The 12,899-nt window shown below is 39.9% G+C and overlaps 1 protein-coding gene across 1 annotated transcript in view; it reads left to right on the top strand.

Annotated features, from left to right (window-relative positions):
- The window catches only part of Ndc80, a 119,459-nt gene that overhangs the window by 65,795 nt on the left and 40,765 nt on the right, over positions 1-12,899 (top strand). The window contains exons 8-9 of the mRNA XM_067156224.2: positions 2,015-2,127; positions 5,273-5,405. Coding sequence (XP_067012325.2) covers positions 2,015-2,127; positions 5,273-5,405 — 246 coding nt within the window. The remainder of the gene's footprint in view (positions 1-2,014; positions 2,128-5,272; positions 5,406-12,899) is intronic.

The raw sequence follows: 12,899 nt of genomic DNA, 5'->3' as shown, positions 1-12,899 counted from the left end.
ATGCAGGGATGCGAACTAAATAATAATAATAATAATAACATGCATGTCCAGAAACCGAAATGATTGTCTTGTTTCTTATATCTGAGAAAGTTTCATGATCGTTGTTGCTTTAAGGGAGCACAGTGCTGAGTCTATTAGCCCCCAGAAACATTTCATTATTAAGGCAAATACTGTGTGGTTACAACACAGGAAGCTGACGGCGAGATATCTATCTCGGTGATGTATCCTTCAGCTCATTTCAGATAAATTTACTCGTGACAACAAATGCAAGGGCTTCATGTTTATCACAAAATACGATCTTACATATTCTTCCGCAACATAAAATACAGAATATTGAATGACCTATTCGTATGATTTCTTAATATCAGGTAGTTCGGGGTTGCTGTTTACGGAAGTGAGGATTGTGTTCAGAGTTGGCGGTTCATCTCTAAAATAGAATTCATGAACAGTGGGCCGTATTCCACTTCTGACAAAATCATCGTATTTAATGAGTTTGGAATTACTGCGAATTAACTTTTACCTTTCCCGCTTCTTGCTGGGGGACTCTGGAGTGGCCCTTCGCTGGCTTCCTTCCGTATTTTGAAGACGGAAGACCTCGAAATTCGTAAAAACTTTGCGGCTTTATCTACTACCCAGTTTACACTTCGTCCTGGATGATTTGTTTTCTAATATAAAAATGAATTAAGCACCATTTGCCGTTCCTTTCTCCTGACAACTTCACTACTTCTCCTTTTCACATGTTCAGCTATAATTTAAATGTATTACTTGCTGATTGATTATATAAAATACTAAACAGACAAAAACAATACACGATACACACAACCAAAAGCAATGCAATACACGAAAAATGAAACACAATATAATGTATTTATAACAAAACACTATGCGCCCCAGGAAGATGATCACTTCACTCTGCCGAATATCTCCCTTACATAAGCAATCACTGTAATGAGTGACACACACAAAAAGGGAAACATGCCGCATTGACCTCACCAATGATGATTCGCAGTGGTTAAGCTGAGTTATTACACGTGTTGACTACTGTACACACTTCCGCACTACACGCTGAAATGTGGCGCGCAATGCGACAAGCATGGCCGGCTGTTCCGTGTACTGAACCGCTTAAACGATATTTAAAAAGATAAACTCAAAGATATCAAAATGATTTTACGTCTTCTTCAGTATTGTATGGCACAACCAATGCTTGTTTCATAAGAAAAATTGTACATTTTGATAGGAATTCATTATAATTTGTATATACATGTAGAACTAAAGTGGGTAACACCAATAGAAGTAAAAGCCCATAAGGCCTGTAGTCTTTTCTTAACGCTGGATGCTCTATAGTAACCCTAACCACACATTCAATGAGAAATGTCGCTGATGTGGTGACTTATGCATGCTTCTCAAGAATGTCAAAATGATCCAGGCATGTTTGAAAGAATCGAAACTTAATGCGGCGGCTAGTACAGGCCTGCATCCGGGTACAAGGACGACACTTTGAACACTTCCTTCAGCTACGAATAAGTACACCGTGCAGTCATTGTAACTGTAACATACTAAGTGTGTGTTTTCTTGTTCATTAAAGAAAACTGCACTTCTACCAAAGTATCTTATAACTTTTCTTAATGTTGTATTGGTACTTTTTCCTAACTAGGATGACATTTACACACAATCAAGTCTATGATGGCTGGTAACTGCAAATTCTAAATTATCTTGCAAATGGCTTGTTTGCAGACCCGTGTTCACTAAGATTTTTAAATTTCTAGAATCGTGTACTTATGGCCGTTTCAATTTGCACTATTATGATACACCCTGTATGTGTGTATGTTTATTTATATATCCATTCATTTCTTTGTTTATTGTAAAGAATTATGGTAATAAATGTACATTCCTGGTAAATGAGGCGCCAATGTTGTAATTACTGAAGGTCAGCTGTAAAAAATAGAACACCTACTAGAACTTCATCTTTTAAAACTTGCAATTCTATAAAACGTAATCTGTTGTTTGTTTGCAGTAAAGAAATTCAATGATCTCGAAGGAGAGATGGAAGGTATGAAGAAAGAAATTGAGGAGATGGAAGCTAAGCTGAATGATCCTGCATTGCAGGCAAGAATGGAACGCGAGAAGGTACGTATCTCTGCTGGTTTTTTGAGTAAGATGATTGAATATTAAGGGCTGTATTTTTTGTGAGAGTGATACTCGTAAAAAAAATTTGTATCATCTTTCTCTCCTAGATGCTTAAAATACAGTACTGTGTTCTAGCAGGGTCGATGACCTGGCTGTTAGGCCCTTTTAAACAACAAAGATCTATATTTTAGCAAAATGAACTCTTGAAATATCATGAAACGTTATTTGTCCGTTACAAAAAATGCACGAGTTTATGAAAAAAGTTCTACTATAAATACTGAAATGCTTGACTATTGCGGTTTCGTTCTCAGTTGCTTGGTAGTTCTGTATGTTCTCTGCCCAAACTCGCACAAATCAATGCACACTGTGTACCAGAAGTATGTGTATTCCGTTCCGCGATCTCTTTAGCAATCGATAAAATTCTATATCTCTTATAGACTGCCCCAGCTGGCTTTGTGGTCGGAGATACATCAGTGTGCTACTGATGAAAATTTATCGGCACATATCGAACATTCAAGTGTAAAAAAGCTGAAAACTGAAGTCCCAATGGTTTTCTCTCGGGCCGAGGAATACAACAGTGAGGGTTCTCTGTACAGTGGAACCTCAGTTCTCCATTTTTGGAGTGGCCACAGAAAAAAACTTGCAATACAGGAAAACTGAAAATCCAGCAATGAATTAAAACAATTGTAAGTTTGGCTAAACAGCACAATAATGAAATATGTATACTGTAATTGGAGTGTCTATTCAAAAAGGTGCTATTTCCACTTCCAAAAGATAGTTATTTCGTCCACATACATTAGAGTAGTTCAATGTTATAGTTTGCAGTAAGCAATCCAGACCAGGAAAATGTAATTCATTAAAAGTTCTACAAAACCCGATCATACCTCCTGTGGGTGGGGGACACAGACGAAGAATACACCCGCAGTATCCCTTGCCTGTTGTAAGAGGTGACTAAAAGGGTCAGCCTGGGGATGATTGTATTAGAACTATGAAACTACTCTGAGTATAAGAATAAGATCTCGGCTATATTGTCAGGGCCTGTTTACAGACTGAGCTCATGTGACCCCACCACTCGTGTGTCCAACGCTAACGTGAAGTTCTTGAAGCAATCTTCAATTCCAAAAGAGGAGGCTAAACATCTCTCCCCATGGGATGCAATGCCACCTAGATTATATGGACTGCCTAAGATCCATTAAAAAAAATGATGTACCGCTCAGACCTAATGTTAGTGCCATAGGTTCTCCTACGTATGCTCTGGCTAAATACCTATGCAAATTGCTTCAGCCACACATAGGACATACTGAATCATACGTCAAGGACTCTCTGCATTTGGTCAACGAGCTGTCAACCATAACCCTTCAACCTAATGCACTTTTGGTGAGTTTCGATGTGGAGTCCTTGTTCACTAAAGTGCCTATTGATCGGTCATGTCTCTTATTGAACACCTGTTCCCTGAGGACATTACTAAGCTATTTTACCGCTGCATGACTTCCAGCTATTTCTTGTGGGGTGGGAATTTTTTACGAACAGGCAGACAGAGTGGCTGTGGGAAGTCCACTTTCGCCCGTAGTGGCTAATTTCTTTATGGAGCATTTTGAGGATGAGGCTATTGCTTCGGTGCCCGTCAAACCTATGATGTGGTGGAGGTATGTTGATGATGCATTTGTGGTCTGGACAGAAGGTCCTGAACAACTTCATCTATTTCTAAACCACCTAAATCAGCAACATCCTTCAATAAAATTCACTATGGAGATGGAGTCGCACGGGTGCCTTCCTTTCTTGGATATTCTAGTAAGACAGAAACCAGACGGCTCCTTAGGACATACCGTCTATAGTAAGCCTACTCACACAAATTGCTATCTTCATGCAGATTCTCACCATCATCCAGCACAAAAACAAGGCATTGTCACAACACTCGCCAAGAGGGCGAGATGAATTTGTGAGCCATAAAATATCCAGGTGGAGATGGACACGCTCAAAGTCACGTTCAAGGGTAATGGTTACAGCGATTTGCAGAATCATAGAGCCCTGCATCCCAGAGAAACGACCAAGCAAAACTCACAGAAGGAAGAAGTGATCGGAACTGCCTACTTTCCTTAACATTCACAACACCACAGATCAAATTGCCAAATTCCTCCGCATACACAATATAAAAACAGTGTTTGGCACTGCCACTTAAATTGTTCAGTCTGAGTAAAACCAAGGACATATTGTCCCGACTTTTACATCCTGGGGTATACGAAATTCCCTGTACCTGCGGTAAAGTATACATCGGCCAAACGTGCCGGTCCATTGGTACCTATATCAAGGAATATGAACGTAATATTCGTCTCAACCAGCCAGACAAATCAGCAATAGCTGAGCACGATCTATTGTCGGGTCATGATGTCATGTTCCAAAATGCTCAAGCTCTTACCCACACTACACACTATCGGTCCAGGATTATATGGGAAGCTGTAGAAATAAGTAGGAATCCTTACACTTTCAACAGGGACACTAGCTATCAATGAAGTAATTCCTGGTTGGCAGCCATTAAGGATATATGTAGGTAGTTCCCTTGCCTGTCCTTTCACTATTGTTATTTCGTCTCGGTGTTTTCCAAATTCGTACGTACCTGATCGGCAGATGTTTCATTCCAGGCTCGTGTCAATGTCATATGTTACGTACACATGTTATGTAACCCTCTTAGACTGACTCTGATGGTTCGGTCAGCTTCCGCTTCAAACGCTAGCGCTGTGCTGCGTCCAGGCAGCGATCTAGTGACGAACGAACCATTTCCACTTCTATTATAACGTCTAAATTTCAAAAGCTCATTGTTCGAGAAGCCTTTCTCATGGACGGTTGAGATTTTCACCTTATTTTCTTGACTCGGCATAAGCCCAAAAGCCTATACAGTATGTGTTTATTTTGTGTTTTCATGCTCGTACTAGTTTCATCTTTCTGACGCTCCCTCTTCACACACTTATCTGCCCTTATATTTGTCCTATTATATGTATTTTTTTCTTTATAACTTGACCTGTCATTGTGTTTATTCAATTACGTGGTCCTTTTCATGTTTCTTTCTATATTTGACTTGGGCTGTTCTGCAAGAGATTTGTAGAAGTGGTTTTTATTATAATTGCTATTAAATTTGTGCTCTCTTCAGGGCCTGATAAAACAACTGAAGGATTTAACTGCAGAAGCGACCTCATTGAAACAGCAGTGTCATGCACTCCAGAACGAGAGACTTTCCCAGGACAAGAGACTGGCTGAGCTGGGAAATAAGAAGGCTCAAATTGGTGAGAAGCTACTAATCAGAAACTGATCTTTTTTCTTGTGTAAATTATAACCAGATCTACTATACATTTTTTTTTTAAAGGCTCTACTCCACTAATCAAGGTCCAAATCATAAAGTACAGTCATAGTATCCTTATGCATAATTCTCTAAGGAATACAGAATTGTGGGAGTTTGGTACATCATTCAAACTTTGAAGGACTCGTTCTTCAAATTATTGTTCCAGGACATTGGTTAAAATTAAGTTTTCCTCTAACACACGATCTTGAATGCTCTGAATCTCACAAAAACATGCTTAGAATATAGATTGTTCATCGCGATAAGTATCTGAGCTCTTCCCGTACAAAACTGTTTATTCTACTTCAGGAGACATCTGAATAATCATCTACAGTCGAGACTGGTTAAGACTTCCTTGACCGAGCTCGATAGCTGCAGTCGCTTAAGTGCGGCCAGTATCCAGTATTCGGGAGATAGTTGGTTCGAACCCCACTGTCGGTTGCTCTGAAGGTTTTCCGTGGTTTCCCATTTTCACACCAGGCAAATGCTGGGGCTGTATCTTAAGGCCATGGCCGCTTCCTTCCCAGTCCTAGCCCTTTCCTGTCCCATCGTCGCCATAAGACATATCTGTGTCGCTGCGACGTAAAGCCAATAGCAAAAAAAAAACTTCCTTGTCTAGTGAATTTCCCTGGTTATTACACCATTATTCCAAAGTCTTGGTCCATGTCCTGTTAAATGCATGCTATAGAAACCTGCAGCGAAACCCTGCGACTTACTAGACACCATGCGATACGAAGTTCCATCGTTCAGTCATTGCAATATGCTGGTTACACTGTGCATGAAGAGGTCCATCCATTGTCGGAGAATGGCAGTACACATAGGATTGATAATATGGCCTTAAAACAATATATATAAATGGATATATCATTGATCCTACGGTTTAGTTTGAATCACATGCTAACCAGCCCAGTGAAGTACACAAGGAAAAGAAAAGAATCTACGAACAAACTATCCCCTTCTACCGACGTGAATACGGACTTAATAACATTGAGGTTATAGGCCTCATGATTGGTGCAAGGGGAACAATTCCTAAGTTCTCCTAAGAATTCTGCTCAAGGTTCAAACTATCAGACTCATTGACGAAAAATTTGTTCCTCAAAACCTTGAAAAGTTCATTATTCATACATTTATATTGTCATAAATATATTTAGTATACTTTGTCCTCATGGGGAAAATGTTTATTCTCTGAATAAATGTATTGTACCGGGATTGACCATAGATCAAGTATTTCTTAATTAAAATACACCATAAAGAATTTGTAAAGTATTAGTGAGTGTGTTTTCAGTGCTCATACTGACAAAAGTCTTGGCAGGAGCAAGTAGTCAACCTGCACAACACTACTTTTGTCATCACACAGCCAAGGCGGTGTCAACGACAGGTTGCATCATACGATCTGGAAACATCCAAGCAAGAAAATGTCTATATCCTAAACCAATTGAGGTATCGATTCACAAATAGTGGCATCTTATAGTGCACATTTCAAACGTCTCCTGGTTAATTTCTCCAAAATCGATCTAGGGATTACAGAAATATTCAAGATTTTATAAAACATTACATCGGAGCCAGATGTATATGAAAGGCTATAACTCTTGGTCCTTTGCTGGCAGTTCACACCAGCAGCACGACAGTGTTGTTTCTCCGCATGATACAGAGTCAACCTACAGGGCGAGATTATGCCGAAGTGACGTGAGAGTTGTGGAACATAGAATAATTCCGGTGTTATGATACTTATAAACTTTCAGTAAGTAGAACCTCGTTGATGATCTTATAAATTGAAGAAGGTGATTCTGAGACTTGTATAACTAACATTTACGTGCTAGAAGCCATAATAAGGATTTTTCCAAGTGAACTAGACTTAATCTCATACCTGCCAACCCTTCAGATTTACCCGGAAACTTTCCGGTTTTTAACTCGTCTTCCGATTTTCCGATTTATTTTTACTTCTTCCGATTTTTGACTAATATAACCTCTAGTACCGCCAATACTCTTCCCCTTCGATAAAGGATAAATTCTTTCGTACTTGTGTAATTTACGAAACCTTATTTTCAAGCGTATTTATTTGTTGCTTTATTTCGTGAGTGTTTCGTCCGTCGCCTCCGTGTATCGTGTTTCCCGCACACCACAACAGCATGCGCGCTTTATGCAGCTGGGGATTCGGGGCGCCAATCGTCCTGCAAGCAAGAGGCTAGCACACGCTAGCGACTCAGTTAATCGGGACGAAAGAACGAGTTTATTGTGCTGTTCGCGCGCTGTTGACATCTTTTCCGTGCGCAGTTTCGTCGGAGTGGTAGGCTACGTGTTTTTTCCCTCTCTGTCAAAGTCGTTTGTTAATAATGTATGGGACATATTGAATTGTTTTGCATGTGGTAGTTTCGCGTATTTAAGTGCATAATTTTAATGAATTTAATGTTTTTAAGGGGGTTCTTGTCGGTGACAGTTTCTGGCATTTTCTTTTCTCGTTATGGCCAAAAAATATAACAAACGTTATCTCCAAGTGTTCAGAGATACCTATAAATTTCCGTTCATTTTACCGTCTAAGGGAAACTACCGTATTTTTCGCGTAATTAACTCTCTCTTTCTTAGCATTAATCCCGACTTGCAGGGTCTGCTGCTTTGCTACATCTCCTCCATTTCTGTCTGTCGTTGACATGTTCTGGTGTTAAGCCAACACTGTGCATGTCTGCCCTGATGTTGTCAGTCCATCTCTTTGCCGGTCTTCCTCGTGGTCTTGTTCCCTCTGGGTTGATGTGGAGCGCTGTTTTGGCAGCTGAGTCGTCCTGTTTTCTCATGACGTGGCCGTACCAGCGGAGACGGGCTTCCCTCACTTTGTCTATGATGGGCGCGACACCAAACCTTTGCCGGACGTCCGTGTTCCTTATGTGGTCACATCGGGTGAGCCCCATGGACCATCGAAGCATCTTCATCTCCATGGTTGTCAACATTTGCTCCTGTTGTTTCGTCATGGGGCGACATTCAGTCCCATAGATCGCTGCTGGCCGTACCACACTCTTATAAACTTTTGCCTTTAGATATTGAGGCATCTTTTTATCACAGAGGACTCCAGTGACCTGTCTCCACTTGAGCCAAGCTGCATTTACCCTCATCCGAGTATCAGGAGTGGTGTCACAGTTTGAGGTGACGACGGATCCTAAGTACTTAAATTGCATGGTCTTCTGCAGGTCTTCTTCACTGATACTTATGGTACCTCTGGTTTGGGGGCCCTTGCATAATTTACGCATCCCAATAATTTTGGGTCCAAAGTGGAGAAAAAGAAATGTTCACTTATTTGACGCACCCACAACTTCGAACATCCATCACTCAGCTCCAGATGCGTTTCGAAATAAAGATGCCAACTACTCAAGTAGCAGGCTTCCTATCACGAAGCAGGCATTCCACACACAGGGCAACTTGCTGTTATTAGCCGTCAGGAAATCCCACTGCACTAGTTTTGCGAGTGTTTCGGGTACGGGACCTTCTGTGATCTCAAAATTGTTTGTCAGTACGCAGTATTCCAGTAATACTGCATCATACAAACTCGCGGTGATCATTTACGTCGCAACATACGGGAATAGAGCAGCAGGCAGCAAGTATTCAGTGTCCAAATGAAACGTACGCTACCGCGGTAATAGAAGTGCACTTCAAGCGGCCAACAAGTCTCCCAAAGCATTTCGCGGACCAAAAAGCGGCAAGTTTCTGCAAGTAGAGGATTATCTGCTTAAATATATGATTTTGTTGGGCAATGTTGGATAAGCCGTTTCTCACGAAATGCTGTATTTTAAAGAATGAGAAATAGCCGCGGCACATGGAATCAGTGTCTCGGATTTGAAGGTTAGCCGAGGCTTGATTAATTTTCTGAAGAGAAATGAACTTTCTCTTCGACGAAGAACAACATTATGCCAAAAAATGATGAATGATTTCAACCATTGTCATCGCTTTGTGATTGAGAAGCGTGAAATGAAGGAATATTTGATCTCCCTTTATAGGAACCGCACGTCAGACGCCAATCAGTTTCCGTACGCCACAAAGTCGAAGAATCGATAAGAAAGGAACATATAGTGTTATCGTACGTGCTATCGGAAGCCAAAAACAACGATGTACTGCAATGCTTGCTGATGGCAGAAAGGTTACACCTTACATTGTTCTAAAACGAAAAACAATGCCTAAACCCTAAAGCAAAATTTCCGCGAGTGATCCACGTTCGTATTCAACAGAAAGGATGGATGGACACGTCACTCGTACAAGATTAGATACGAACGGTTTGGGGTAGTGTAGAAGGGTCCCTTCTTCGATGCCCGGCCCTTCTCGTGTTGGATAGTTTCCTTTTTTTTTTTTTTTTTTTTTTTTCTGTATGCCATTCAGGTCGTATTTTCAGCACATAATGAGAAGAATATTTTCTAGTGTCGGTACTTGAAACCCACGTGTCTAAGTTACCTGATGTACCCTATTTGACTTTTCAGAAAAAATCTCACGCCGGAATTTTACGCTGTATGACGATAATCGCAAATGAGTTGAACCAATTGTCTTTATATTATATTTGATGTATCTTTTAAACGTAAATGAATTATAAATAATTTGTAAAGATCTGAATTCCGTGAATAATTTACGCATCCGCAGTTTTCGCCTGTATTTTTCGTCAAAAAAAGTGCATTAATTACGCGAGAAAATATGGTATTATGGATTTTGTTGTGTGTGTCGGTGTGACATAAATATTATTATTCGTATGTAAGTGTCATAAATGAGAGTGATTAGGTACATTTTCTTGTAACCATTTTTATGTTTTCGTAGTTTAAGATTTTAAATTTAATGATCAATTCGCATTGTAACTGTAGGTATGTATGCCTTTTATCCTGACCTATTTTCACGTAGACTGTGGTGAAATATACGTGATGAAATCCAAGAATTAAAAAATCTTCCTATTTTTGGGTTCTAAAAGTTGGCAGGTATGTAATCTTTAACATTACGATGTAACTGAATATTCAGAGGCTTTACTTTTCGTATAACAAGTGTTTAACCATTCACTTAGACATATGAAATGCGGTACTGAATGTGATGTTTTCCTTCGAATAGACTTTTCACAACAGTAATAATAATTGCTTCACATAGAATGCAGTAGTTCGGAATAATAATGATTTTTCCTACTGATTTACACTATACATGCACATGTGCACTCATAGTCATTCATGTAAAAATGCAAGTGAAATTTCCAAGCAGACTGTGCATCTAGTAGGTTGCAACAAACATTCAGTTTCTTTATTTGAATTCTAAAAGTACATTAATTCCATCAGACGTTCTATTTCTCGACGTGGGAATAAACTGTGTTGTGACGAGTTCCAATTAGAACTGAGTCGACGATTACAATTCACAAAGTGCTCTGGTTTATGTCAATAATTATGATACTCGGAACAGTTAAATGTGGACACTCGCATAACATAACGATGAGTGGTTACCCCGCGCTGGGACCGTCGAGAATCAATGACCTTTTGTTGTCTAAAAGGGATTGTGTTTTCATGGTTTGGTTGCTGCTTACAAATAATCGCGGTTCCGTGGTTTGGTTGCTGTACGCGAGGGATCGTGTTTCCATGGGGTTGCTGTCCATCAAGGAGAATCTATGGGAACAACTTCAATGTAACCAGCACAATTGTAAGATGAACCTTACATGAATAAATTCAGTTTAAAGAATTTGGAACTCATTATAGTTAGGACCCCTCTCTGTACCCATCTCCAGGTCTACACCCAGTGTACCCTGTGATTAAGATATCTTTACTCCGAAATATCTAGTCGTGCCTTATTATCAAATAATTTCCTGGTACAGTACATACATATAACTCTTTAGTACATTCATAACTCCCGTCGTAAGGAATTTTAATTAGCATTCCTGGCGTTTTGGACCACAAAATGCTTTGCGAGACTTGTTGGTCGCTTCAAGTGCAGTTCTGTTACATTGGTAGCGCATGTTGCATTCGGACACTGAATACTTGCAGCCCGCTGCTCTCTTCCCTATGTTTTGGCGTAACTGATCACCACAAGTTTTTATGATGCAGTATAATTCGAATACTTGCTTACTGTGGACTAACAATTTTGAGATCACAGAAAACATATATCCCATACCCAAAACACACGTAAAATATGTTGGTACCTGACTGGAATAGAGCTTTATACCCGTCACTTCTGGGCTGATTCTCTCACTGAACTAGTGCAGTGGTATTTCGTACCGGGTGATAACAGCACGTTGCCCAGTATTTGGAATGCCCGGTTTTGCAATAGGGGGGCTGTTATTGGAGTAGCCGAAATCTTTATTTCGAAGCGCATCCTGAGCTGCATGATGGGTGTTCAAATACGTGAACATTTCTCTTTCTCCACATCGCTCCCAGAAATTCTGGGATCCGTAAATTATGCAAGAGCGTTAATTATACGAGAAAATACGGTAATGGTGCAAGTATGTTGAAGAGAAACTCCTAGACTTTCCAAACAATCCTCCAACTCACTGCAATAATTTGCGCAAGTTTTGGGGCAGGAACTATTAATACAGTTTATATTTATTCGAGTACCACTCTACATTTATTCACAGTAGATCATTCGCTTGAATTTACTCGTCCACACTTTAGTGGAAACCTGAATCAGTATCCTTGGCGGAATGGTTGGAGTTGAGGCCTCCGGTTCAGAGGGCCATAAATTTCATTCCCTGCAGGGTGTGGGACTTTAATCGCATATAGCTCAATCCTTTGTCTCGGGGACTGGGTATTTTTCGTTCCAATACTCTCTTCTTCATACACATGCAACACATTGCACTACCAGCCACCACAGAAGCACACAAAAGGGTCGGAAATTAAATTCATTACTTATGATCCCACCAGGATGTGGAAAAGTTGGAGGAAAAAGAATATTAGTGACACTGCCACGGTTACCAGATTGAATAGCATGGACTATATCTTAAAGCATTTTACTTTGTACTTTTCTAGCCACTGTTACTTAAGAGGGTATAACATCTTCAATATTCACCAAGCAATATATTTTTACACATTTCAACCAACACATGCCCCAAACATTATAAAAAGCCTTCCACCTTCAATAGTGGAAAATGGTTTCAAGTCCTTGGCAGATATTTTCATGCACTTGTCAGCAATCGATAGTCAGCAATCGATTTTTTGTCCTTCAAGATGTTTATAGACTTGTCAGTTTTCTTAAAGTTTGCAGATATGTAATAACATACTTCAGGCTGCTGAATGCGTGTGTAATAGCTTTTTATAAAATTTACATTGCGAGGAACCTATTGACTTATTTGCCACCTGAACACATGAACATTTTCCAGGTATTGGATTTCATTACTAGCATAAATCTACCTCTTCTTAACCACTCCTTAATTTCCTGTACAGTTGGTTTCTTCAGTTTCCTGCTGCTTCCACCGCTAACAAATATTGAGCTGCACTGAACGAAATGCGTA

Source organism: Anabrus simplex, chromosome 12 (genome assembly GCF_040414725.1).
Source record: "Anabrus simplex isolate iqAnaSimp1 chromosome 12, ASM4041472v1, whole genome shotgun sequence".
Lineage (NCBI taxonomy): Eukaryota > Metazoa > Arthropoda > Insecta > Orthoptera > Tettigoniidae > Anabrus > Anabrus simplex.
Note: the sequence above shows the minus strand (reverse complement) of the source record. Positions and strands in the feature narration are given on the sequence as shown.